General features: G+C 37.3%; 1 protein-coding gene across 1 annotated transcript in view; it reads right to left on the bottom strand.

Moving 5' to 3' along the window:
• MEOX2 (mesenchyme homeobox 2) overlaps positions 1–12,935 on the bottom strand; it is a 52,527-nt gene that overhangs the window by 2,365 nt on the left and 37,227 nt on the right. Inside the window, exon 2 of the mRNA XM_009887769.1 lies at positions 11,958–12,130. Coding sequence (XP_009886071.1) covers positions 11,958–12,130 — 173 coding nt within the window. The remainder of the gene's footprint in view (positions 1–11,957; positions 12,131–12,935) is intronic.

The following is a 12,935-nucleotide window of genomic DNA, read 5'->3' as shown; positions in this document are numbered from 1 at the left end:
AAAAAAAAAAAAAAATGTTTGTAGCATCTGTCAAAAATATTAGACCAGATTAAAGACTGATTTCAAATCAACTTCAAATATTGTCACTGAAAACAGTATGAATAGAAGATTGTTGGCTTTGCTCCATTTAGAGTTAATGCTGCTAAGAAAATCTCGTGCGTGTGTGTCTGTGCAGCTCTTCACATGAAGGTTCCACAGAAAAATAAACAATGTCTGCAACTTTTCACTTGGAAAGAAAGCAAGAAAGCTTGCAATGTCCATGTATCCTGCTCTGCATTTAGCAGAATGTGTTTCAGAGTTTTAAAAGAAACAGCAAGGAACAGGCACAGCAGGACATATTGTACAACATGAGTAATAGAGCCACAAAAATGCTGTTTTGCTGAATCTGTCTTATACATCCAGGAAGCACTGCAGTGTTTAACCTTTACTATCACTTTGAATTTTACATTAAAATTTTACTACAATTGAACTGATAGTTAACGTCACTATCTGTACGTGTGTATGCGGGAAAGAAGAGAGGTATATTTATTTTTTTATACTTTATATTCCTGTTAAAGCCAACGTGAGCTGTTAAAGTCAATCACTTGGAAACAGACCAAACTGATTCCAGGTTAGTTAAGAACCTCAAAGCACAGCACATCCTTTCCTTTAGTCAACTCATCGGAGCCAAAGAATCTGGCTTGTAAAGTGAAATGAGTGTAAAGGGGAAGGTATTTATTACTGGCTGCTGTGATGTTGGGAATTATCATCCTGGGGTCACGTATCAGAGGTGTCTTCAAAAGGGTACAGCATTGGCATCTTTCTGGGGGAAGTAATTTTGTTTATTTTTGGTTTTTTAAGACAATGAAGTTTCTCTTGTAAAAGATACTACTACACTGGTGCCAAACAGTTGCAATAGATGCAACTGCAATCATAATCTAAACATCAAAAATAATAGACTTTGGATTCAACTCAGTACCGCAGAATATTATCACTCTTCTTCTGAAATAAGGGACCAGACAATTGTACTTGATAAGAAGAAATGATAGACTTGGACTGTTTTTTAAAAGATCTAAGAAATTCTCCAGATATCTTTATGTCACTGAAAATTCACAGAATAAGTCACAGCATTGAAGGGCTAAACCAAAACGATAGTGTATACAAAAAGGGGTTTCAAGAAATATAACAGTGATGCATTTGAAGCAAAAATTTCAATGTACACCCTGGATTCAACCCATTTTAACTTACTGGAACAGGAGAGATCCGGACAAACCACCTTCCAGGTGCATCCATTTCATTTTTGGATACTAACTAATATTCCTATAGTCATTGTCAGAAACTGTTCTGGCTGGGACAGACGTAAGCAGGATGATTCCTGGCTCCTGATGCAGGTGCTCCATTCTGCTCTCCTCTCACAGACAGAGCTAAATTCTCACATCTGCTCCCTTGACTTTTTTGACTGCAGTTTAATAAATTATTGGGTTTTGTTTTCCATTTTTTCTTACAACATTTTGTTGCTGCTACTTTTTATAATTCAGGACACTTCACAAAACCACAATCGAGAGCAGTCTGTCTCCTCGAGCAGGAGCAGGAGCAGGAGCAGGAGCAGGAGCAGGAGCAGGAGAACCGAGTGGCACCAGCTTCCAGGTAACGAGTAGCCGAGGACAGGCTGGAGAGTACCTCATCATTCAGATCATCTGCCCTCAGACCAGCTCATCAGACCATACCCTGAAATGCCTGCACCAGGGATGAGTCTAGGTCAGCGTCTGTATAATAATTGATCTGAATCAGCTAAAGGACGATGATTTCCCTTTTCAAGAGTAAGCACAAGATACATTTATAAATTCCTCAGAGGATCCATCATCCAACGCAATGTTTGCATATGACTCACTGTCTGGGAAACATGGCATTTAAGGAAAGGAGGGCTAAAAGGATTCCAGCTACCTTTGCATGCACTCTCCTGAGTATAGGAAAAGAGAGTAACCCTGGCACTCCCACAGGAGAGTATTTACTACTGACTGGCATATAGCCTGTCAGGCTTCCCCTAAAGAGAAAACAGTAACAATTAAAAAAAAAAAAATTAAAAAAGTTATAGGCTTTTTTTATTAATGACTTCAAATAATCTGCATCTGATTTACTTAGAGAATATCAAATAAGAAATTTCTTTACCTGATATGTCAAAGATTATTTTCAAAAGCTAGAAATCAATTATATTTAAGTTTATTATTAAAAATTTTACGCATTTATTTTGATGTCATTTGGTGCATTAATGTACAGAGGGACTTTCACATGAGGGAATATCTTAGGGGTTTTTTTTATATATTTCTTTATGTCGTCCATTATAAAGTACTGAAGTCCACTTTTGACCTGATCCAAAGTACACCAATATCAGTGTGAGTTTTTCCATCCAGTTCAATGGACTCTAGACGAAGTCTTTAATGGTCATGTGCTAATAATATGAGACAGGTCCTTCACTTGTTATTTCCTCTAGAGATCAAATTCAGATACTGGAATTCTGAACTTCCTTTGGAGCTGAAGAGTCAATTATGGAGGGTATAGTTGTTACTGATATGTGATCCAGCTATATTTTAGTAATGGGAAGGAAGTGAAGCAAACTTTGCGTGAAGCACTTCAGAGTGTCAGTTGATCTGGATTCAGGGAAAACTGTGCTTTTCAAACACACTACTCATTTGAAACTTAGGGGTGTTGCACAAAATATGCATCAGAACAAAACACCCTGAGAAAAAACGGAGACAGGAGAAAGAAAGAGGAGAGAGAACAAAAGAAAGAGAGAAAGAGAGAGAAAGAGTGAGAGAAAGGAGAGCATCACTGAAAAAAAAACAATGAAAAAATTCAAATAAAAATAAAGGAGAGAGAAAAAGCCCTTACTGAAGTGAACTTGAAAAACTCTTGAACTTTTTTCCAGGGAAAGAACTAGCTTGTGCCATTTACAACTTTTGCAAAAACAATATCCTTTTAAACTAGTTTAAAGATCCGCTATGACAAACTTGACACCATAGGTTATATGAACCTTTTCAATGCTGTTTTTCAAGCCTAAGTTAGCTCCAGCAGGAGCTGAGAGTGCTCACCACCTCCCAGAATCAGGTCCTGATTGCCTATTATTTATTAAAATGCACTCCCACTTCTCCACCCTCTGACTAGCACAACTTTAATGTATAGAGCAAGCATATGTATGTACGGAAAACAAAGGAAGTGGAGGGGAATGAACTATATTAAAGATGATGGTAGCATTAACAGCTGTTTCTAAATCAGCACTTATGAGCCAGTCTATTAAGCACATCTGCTTACTGGCACGAAAGCACAGTTTCTTTTCCCTTAGTCAACAAGTTGTTTAGCATCTGCATCTCCACATCTGATGATTAGACTGTTACTTAAGATACGAGTAAATGATTTCACATTGAGCATCTCCTGATGTACAAGAGAAATGTTTTTACTGTGACCAATTTGTTTTAACGTCTGCTCTGTAGGAATCACGGGAGGAGATTCAAAACAGGGGTTTGACATTGTTAGCATCTACATTACTAAAGTAATCATTATATGCTTATGATATATAGGTCCTTAGTAGGCTTAAGGGCCACATTATGTGCTGTCTTGCATGCGTATCTTTAATACAACTTCATAATATGGACATCAATGCATCATTTTAGTTCCAAATGAGCGTATCACCTAAACTTCTGATTTAATACTCCTTCTTCAATAGAGCTCTTCAGGCACATTAACTTTGAGAACAGCTGACTTCTGCCATGCTCTGTATAATGCAGATACTTCCTTTTGACATGGGATTTTAGCATTCTGTACTTACAGCGAAAAACTAAACAGATACCTCCTAGAATTAATGAGTTTTTCTTAATAAAAACATTCTTCTCTGAAAAATGAAAGCATGACTGAATTCAAACTACCTTAGTTGCACTGCCTGCTGTCTTTCTTCTTTTAAGAAAAAAGGACATTTCTCTTTAAAAAAGATGAAATGAAAGATTCTTTCCTAAAATTAGGTTTTCTGTTCCAGGTTTTAGTGGCATGAGTCCCAAACAAGATTAAAATTCGAGGCCTGATATCTTGCAAACCTTAAAAATTAGAAATAAGAGCACTGTGCCAGTTGAAACTGTTGTTTTGCTGTAAGGGATGCATATTTTTAAATATGAGTCTTTGAAGTTAGTATTCCAAATTCCATGTTTTATTATACCTAAATGATGTGTCAGGAAGATATCACCAAACCTTTTAAGTGTTCTGCCCCTGGTCAGCCAATGTCCATTTTCTTTTGTTATTTTTTTTTTTTAATCTGTCAATTTACTTTCCTCTAATGCAGACAAACATGTGGATGACAAAAAATAATTCTGACTTTTCAAAATTAAAAAAATTGAAAAAGTTTACTGCTCAACTTTCTTTGGCACTGAAAGCGTTCCTGTTATTTTTAGATAGTACTCTTACGCTGCCAAGTTTTAAAGAAAGTTACAAACTCCTGAACTTTACAGAAATCACTGGTATTATACAGCTGAAACGTAGCTTTTTAGCATATATAGAGATAGTATTTTCGTGCTAATTTATTCAATAAAGTTATAAAAGCAAATAGGAATATAAACTGGGCAAGTTTCTTTTCCTGTTCTAGCCTATGAATGAATATAGGGTTTGGAAGAATCAAACCTATTAGTTTAAATGATTTACAGAAATGATAGTCAGAATTATCAGTTCAATTCAGTAACTAAAGACGATATGAGATTTTAAATAGTTCAGCTGGCTTTCAGTCACGCTGGATGCATGGGAGAGTAAGTTAAGGTAGTTTTATTTAGTTAAACTTAATTTTCTTCCTTATATGATTTAAAGGAATTCCAGTTTCTATTCCAAAAAAAGCCCTCTTAAAAATCTTAAATATATTTTGAGCTTAAAACCAGTTTAAATAAATCTGAGTATTAAGTGTCATCTTAGTTATTATGAAATAGTACCAAAATACCTGAATTGGAGAAAATTAACTTTTCTTTGGAAATTAATAAGTGGTACCAGAACCTTCTGATTAAAATTGCTTCAGTCACCTGCTCACTGATTTAAAGCAATCTGCTCCGTGTTACGTTACAGGACTTTGCATTAAATGCGCACGAGTACTTCGCAGCAGCTGTTGAGAAAAAGGGGAGGTTTTGGCAGGTGCACAAAGGACAGCTGGAGCTTTTGGCACCCAGGAAGGTGTAGGAGTGAGTTCTGGTTTTTCATTACATAGAAGTCAGTTGAGGTTTGGGTAGTGCTTAGGTGATACATTCTCCTTTCTACCTCCCACGTTTAGACAGGGATGGAATAGACATTATATTTCAGAGGAGAGCAGTGATAGGAGTATTTCATTCCAGTTTCAGAAGTCTTTGAAAGCCCTCAGTTTACCTCCCTCTACTCCATCCAAAGAACTGCCACCTTCTCCACCAGCGATCTTCAAAATTAATTTCAAGATCAAAGAGCTAACCCTCCCTATTCAAAACCTCTCTTAACTAGGCTTCAGGGTTAACATACCTTAAACAGAATGGGACACACTATTTCAGGTTCTTTCCTCCTACTGGCTTACTGTACATAATCTAAGGGCGTATTTTTTATAAAATTAGTCTCTCTTTTTTTGTCCAGAGGCAAAGAAAGGCACTCTGTGGGGCTGCTGCTAGAAAGCCCTCTTCCTTATTCTCCTATAATATATCTTTTTAGAGTCTACCTTCATCCAATTTCTTTGCATATATATGGAAATCTATAAAAGAAGCACATGGTGGAAAAGTAATTGGTGGGGAAGATCCCCTTCAGCTAAACTTTGGCTCTTTGTAAAGGCATTTACCTGCATGAATTACTCACACGTAGAACATTTTATTTCATGACAAAAAAAAATTCTAACATCCATCATTCTGCACCCATTTTACACAGGTCAGCTGAGTTTGAAAGTTAAAAGACGGTGGGTATTTAAGACTGGCTTTCGGCTGAGTATGGTGATGCTTTTTTCTGCTACTACTTTAGTGCGAAGAAAGGCAAATGTCAAGAAGCAGGACACGGGAGAAATCAACCTCTGACTACCAGCCCATGACAATTCTCCAGGGGTCTATGGCTATGGAAGCCATTGCCCTGCCCAAGTGAGAAGCACCCTCATTTGTATTCACTTAAACTGGTTCCACAGTTCATGACTTCAAATCTGGAAGTCTCAAGAAGCTGCATCTGTTTTCAGCAGGGCCTGCCTTGAGAAGAAACTGGAGACCACAAAAAGATTCTGTATTTTATAATGCCCTGCATAAAAAAAATAAATCTCTTTTATTCCACATGTTCATTTCTGCCTCTCCAATGCCATTTGTTTCTCACTGATTTCTTCTCTCTATTTTTTAAAGTGACCATAAATGACAAACCTAAAAATCTCTTATCTCCTTAAACAGGGGACAGAAGAAGACATGTCTTTCTCAACTTGTGTCTAAGAAAGGGTAGGGGTAGGGGACAGCACAGCCTTACTCACTTTGTAAAAGCGGCTGTATAAGCTGCTAATATTTCTGTCCATATCACATATGCTGCTTGGCACAGACAGAGGTTTCTCCCCACCCAGAACCTCATGGGGTTTCCCTGCAGGTGTAGGGCCCATTCACAACCAACAGCTTGAGGCACTTGGATCTTTGCACATGGAATTGCTTGTTCACATTCAATCAATACTGCAAAAGTAAATATGCTGTTTGAAGTTTTGCCATGTACTTTTTAAAAAAGAATTATCGTACAAATCAAAATTATGCACGAGTTATAATTAAGTTTGCCAGGAGAATTCTTTCCTAAGAAAGAATAAACCGAGTTAGCACAGTAACTCTTACTGCTGGTATTTATATTGCTCAAGACAAATATAAAAGTATTAGTGAGCTTTATTTTATTAAGAGTGTTACTTTAAATAAAACAAACAATCCAAAGGATTTCAAGCCACACGGGCTCATTATTATAGTGCGTGTCGAGAGTGCTTAACACATGGAAGCTTGAAATGAGCAGCTGCCTTTCACAGAAGACGTGACAGCACAATCAGTCAGACAGATATGGTCAAGCTTGTCCTATCAATCCATTGTTTGTTTTTGTTTGAAAGTATACAGGGGAATAATTTCACCACCCAACCGTAGAAATTCGGCTTCCTAAAGCAGGAAGCTAGTCATGTTGTATTGATGCATGGAGAGACATTTACTCTTCCAGAGGTGGTTGAGTAATTGAGGAACACTGAACTCCCTGGTTTCTCACCCGGGTAACTAAAGGGAGATAGTCTTACCTTACCAGTCAAGTCTAAAAAATGCAGTGATTGGCCTCTCCTGAGTTCTGCGATGCTGAAAAGGATTTTAATGAAGACACTTCTGATGAAGGATTGAGGTGACCAGGTCTGGAGGAAACTTTTCTAATGGAAAACTTCATTTATTATTTGTATAGTCACAACAATGCAGTGCTACAGTGTGGGTTATGGTACTAAACCAACATTGCCCAAATGCATTTAAATAATAACGCTGTTTGCTTCTCTTTCTGGTAGAAAAAGGCATTGCAAAGCTTCTTCCTTTGTCATTCAGCCCATGTTGGTACCACATACGTGGAAGCCAAACACAGATGCAAAAGCACCCTTCATTTTGACAAAATTTTGTCCTTTGTCTATGCAAAATCAATGGCTTCAGGCCTTTTATAAATGATTGGTGGCTTCTGGGTGGGTAATTGAAAGTAAACTTAAGAAGAAACAAACCTTCTCATTGCCATCAGCAGAATTTAATCTGACTAGGTGGGATTTTCCGTTTATGTTGGCAAACAGAAGCATTGCATATTTGGACTGTTTATTCCGGTAACCTTAGCTAGCCTGCAGAACTGCAACATTACTCTTTTGATTAGCTCCATGCAAAAAGATCTTGCGAGGTGGAAAGATCTCCTACTCTTTCTATATTTGGCAGGACCAACTCCATAAAAATGTCCATTTTGCCACGCCTCTGATACCCCACTGCAGCTGCTTCCTCTCCTCATCCCACAGCGAGATATTAAAAAGTTTGCATGGAACCTTCTCCAAGTTTATCTGGATGTACAAAAAAGCCAAGAATGCGCTTGTCAAGGTTACAAATATCTAGGGAGCTAAGATAGTTTTTAGTCTAACTGGCTCTTCAAAATATAATAGAGGCCTGCCAGCTGAAAATTATTAACTGCTGGCTGAGCAGGGATTGTGAGTGCACTCTATAAGAGATGGAGCAGGAATTATATGTACCTATACTGCTGGAATTCTTACAATACCATAATAGAGCCATCCTACCACCAGATGTGCTTATAATGCTCTCAAAGTGCACTCTTAATATCTAGGCAATTGAGGCACTTATTTCATTTCATCCTCCTGTCTTGTAACTCAGGTTTCCTTTTCAGGGAGTGATAGGATTACTTCCTTCTCCTGATCCATATGTTGTGAGGGGTTTTTCTCATTATTATTTTTGTGAAATGGCCTTCCATGAGTCATTTATGTTTGAACTGATCTTGTAAGTTGTTTCAAGAGTCAAATGGAGCCTTACTTTGATGACTGTAGAAAACTTTAATACCCCTATATAGCTTTTTTAATATGGTCAGACATATGTTTTTTTCTACAGCTTGTTTAAATGCCAGAAAGGTAATTATGAAGTGTTAGTTGGTCAGTGCCTCTTTTAAGCTGCACCGTATGGTTGAAATTATCACCATAGTCAAGAGGAAGATAGAGCTTTCTTAAGATAATAGGCTCTGTGATTTATCTCACATCTTGGGAAATAACTGAAAGTTGTAACTTTAGGATGACCCAAAAATACTTTCCCCAGATTATTTTTTGTTCTTCTGCCCTCTGAATAAGATGATGCTTGTCATTTTTTAAAAACCTAGTAAAAACACTTATGCTAAACAATTCATTCCATCAGGGGTTAGGTCTGCTCTCAAACCTATTTTCTGAGCAGATATGTTAGTTCACCTGATACCCACTGCTGGTTTTTGTCATGGTGTTTTCTGGAGCAGGTTTCAATTCTTTGTGTGCAAATTCAATGTTTCATGAGAGATCAAGAGAGCTTCCAACACATATAAGTCTACAGCCCCTGTGACAAGATCAAGTTTATCACTTGTGTGTTCACTTATTTCAAACAAAGGAACTGCTGCCTATCAGGTACCATTTTCTGCAATGCAGCATTTGGGAGAAAAATAGTAAAGGAAAACTGTTCCAGAAATAGCAATTTTCTAAAAATGTCACCTCACTGGAGAATGTTTTTCTGGAATTCAATCTATTTTAATTCAGTCATAATAATTTTAGAGAAAGTGCTGGTTTTGTTGCATCTGTTTAAGACAGGTATCAATTATGATCTCATCAGTTAGGACAGCTAGTAAAAGAAAGTAATAACAGTAGTAAGTAAACAAATAAGTGTTCTTATTCCACTCAAGAATAACCATTCATTCTGCTAATGATGGAAAGACAGGTCCTGAATATGAGTTCAGTCTCTTAACTGGAAAAAAAAGAAATGTTAGTGTCCCACCAGGTTGACCCTGGAGTATTTTTTTTAAGTCACTGAAGGAATACTGATGTAAAACAAGTATGGAAGAAGAGTCAAGCCTTTTGATTTACTGCATTCAGCTTAAGACTGCCATACACCATGGAAACCCACACCCAGTTCCATGCCTATTTACACCACTTTTTCCACCAAAGCAGCATATTTGATCTAAAAAAGAGACATTTCTAATTGACAACATTGGAAGTGACATCATTACTTGGCTTAGTATGATGCAGAAACTGAAAAATATGTCCAGAATGTCCTTTCAATTTTCTTTTTGTTTCCAATTAATAATACAGTTTTTATGCTATCATTACATTTTTCTCTCAGGCCATTTTATTGTGGCAAGAGAATTGGACTCTATCAAGCTAAAAATCCTAATGCTTTCCTTTTCTACGTAAGGGTGGCTTTAAGCAGGAAGGCAGGAAGGAAGGCAAGAAAGCAGGAAGGAAGGAAGGGAGTTATCTCTAGCAGCTCAGTTGTCACTCTGTGATAATCTGGGGAAGCAGAGAAGAATTAGATTACATAATTAGATATACTAATTATAATTCTATCGGAATTATCACAATTATCAGCAGAATGCTTAGAACCAACATTATGTGACTGCTAGAAAACAGCAAGAGATCCCATGACTAATATGAATTCTCTGCACTTGTGTAACACAGGCTGCCTTTTCTCCTCCAGAGACAACATTCAATATTTACCTGTCCCTTTTCAGTATGTTAAATGCTTTTAAACTGTTTCCTTTAGGATAGTGAACTGTCTCTTCATTTAGTCCTACTACTCAACCTGATCTTTGAAGAAAAGAATAAAGAACTTATCAGGGAGAATAGTTAAATTCCAGGCCAAATTCACCATTATTAAATGTGAGGATATGTTTTCTGAATTTTGGATGGGGCTTTGAGCAACCTTGTCTAGTGGGAGGTGTCCCTGCCTATGGCAGGGACATTGGAACTTCAAGATCCTTTCCAACCTAAACCACTCTATGATTCTATGAATTCAGCTGACTGATTCCCATCAAACTGGCAAGCAGATAGTTTTTAAAACTTATTTATCGTTGCTCAGTTCCACAGAGAACTCTACCTTTGTCACTGAGACAAGAATTCATTCTCCTCCCTTTTAGCTTTCAAAATCAGGTGTGCAAGCTTATCTAATTGCCTCAGCTTATCTTAGAAGTGGAAATGATAAAGGCAAAATTTTATCAATTGTTTGATAGAAAATGGTGTGCTTTACAAACACAACAAACATATTTAAGTAAGTGAAAATGACCCCAGTGGAACCTGGCAATGTGTTCAAGTCAAGAGAAATTACAGGCTGCTTCTTGACAAGTTGGAAGGGACAGCCATTCTCTACAAGCCTTCAAAGAAAAAAACTGTTTCATTTGCTTGCGTGAGTAAATGTGTCTTCAGATGTATAGAAAAGGCTGGATTTTCCCTGAGACGTCTACTTACAGCACATGCTAACGAAACTCAAGAAAATTGCAAAACTTCTCTGAAATAGAGTTCACAAATCATGCTGCTATTTTGACACCTTCCCTTGAATATATCGTCATCTTACTGATTATATCTAAAGTGATCCCTCAATATAATATTGATTCCTGAAGAAAGGATGACTGTCTATCAGCAGGCAAAAAGCTTTTAATTTTAATGGTAAAACTGTCAGTGATATTTGGTAAGATTTGCTGTACTTGAGTGCAATATTCTAAATGTCTTTACTAAAACACATTTTTAAAATGTGTATGTTGATGTAATTATTATTTGAAATGTGGCTTGACTACCTATTTAGTGTGTTGGGATGAGATCCTGCAACACTTCAGTACATGCTTAACATGAATATTTCCATTAGAAATCAATGTGACAACATGCATGATGAAACTTGAGCACGTGCAGAAGTGTTTCCCGGACCAGGGTTTGGTGAGCAGGAAACCAATAACAGTGATAAGAAATTCCATCGTCTCCTCTGCTTTCACAGTGCAGGGTAAGATGAAGTGGTTAAAAATGCCTGTATTCCAGTTTTGCTGGTGTTCCCATTCTTGCTGCCATCTGGAAACAGGATGTTCAGAAACTCTGGAGAAATGGCAACTGCATATATTTAATAGACTAAAACAAGATGCTCATATTTGTTGCATGCAGGCAGATCAACTGCTTGTCGATGCAGTATTTGGGACCTAACACTTCTTCAGCCACGTCGGTGTGGATAGATCAGAAAAGATGTGCACCAGTTTAACATTATTTGTTCTTTTATCTTCCATCTCTGTCTACTTGATGAAACTAATCTGTATATGATATATATAAAAATATAAATTACTTGCATAGCAAAGAGATAATAAACGTATATCATTTTGTTATAAACATTCAATCTGGTATATCAACATATCTATTAGTAACATAAACAAGAGGTCTACTGTGAGGAGCTACTAACCACTGGTAAATATTGGGCAAGCATTTACAGTCCATTATTTTGCATCAGTACCTGTCTTTCAGTGAGGTCAAGGTTTACTGCTATCTCATATCGCCTCAGCCTGGTCAGATAGTTATGATGAGCAAATTCTGCTTCTAGCTCTCTGATTTGCTCCTTGGTGAAAGCTGTCCTTTCCTTCCTGGGTTTACTGTTGACCTCTGACTTGTAGTTTCCTTCCTGGGAATCTGAAAAAAAAAAAAAAAGGGAAAAAAATGAAGTAATGACAAGTGTACAGCTAAATAGGAAACAAGCCCAAAGATAACAATGTGCATAAGTTACATTCTTCAAACTTTCTTCTCTCACAAATACATCCTTGCTTTCATACCTATGGATTCATCACTGTAAATCAGGAAAGCAGCAGTCATTCTGACAGATGTGAGCTGCTGCTTCCATCCATGCATGTCAAACTTTAGCTTAAAACCTTGCAGTGTTTCAATTCCTAAGAGTTCTCAGTAGAATTTCTGCAAAGCTTCAACTCCTTCCCACTTCTGGCAACTCTCAGTGCATCCAACCAGTACAGGATGTGTATCATTTGATTAGTGTCTTAATGAGTAATACTTCAAGAATCTCTCTCTTTCCTATCATTTCACTAATACTTTAAGCCAGAGCTCTATTTTAAAGAACACACTTTAAGGTTTAGTGCAGCTACATTTTCAGGGAAAGGTAACAGACAAAGCATAGGAAATTCAACACACACCAAAAAGAAATCAGTGAGCACGTCCCATGTGATAATGGGATCTCCTCCTACTCATGCCAAGGTGCAGGTAGGGAGGTTATGCCACAGCTGGTATCAGTATAGGAAATTGCTACCGCTGCACCTCATTACCTAAGGAATACTTTGGCCACAATCAGAGAAGCTTTACTGAAACTTTCATTACCACCTTCTTCATTCCTTTTACTGTCAGCAACAGGTACAGTTGGTCCTGAGCCAAACTACTGAACTCAGTGACAGTCATTCTGTTGCTGTCAGTGAAGTCTGTTTAAATAAAT

Source organism: Charadrius vociferus, unplaced genomic scaffold, assembly GCF_000708025.1.
Source record: "Charadrius vociferus isolate BGI_N301 unplaced genomic scaffold, ASM70802v2 scaffold551, whole genome shotgun sequence".
Taxonomy (NCBI): Eukaryota; Metazoa; Chordata; class Aves; order Charadriiformes; family Charadriidae; genus Charadrius; species Charadrius vociferus.
This window is presented reverse-complemented; position numbering and strand designations above follow the sequence as displayed.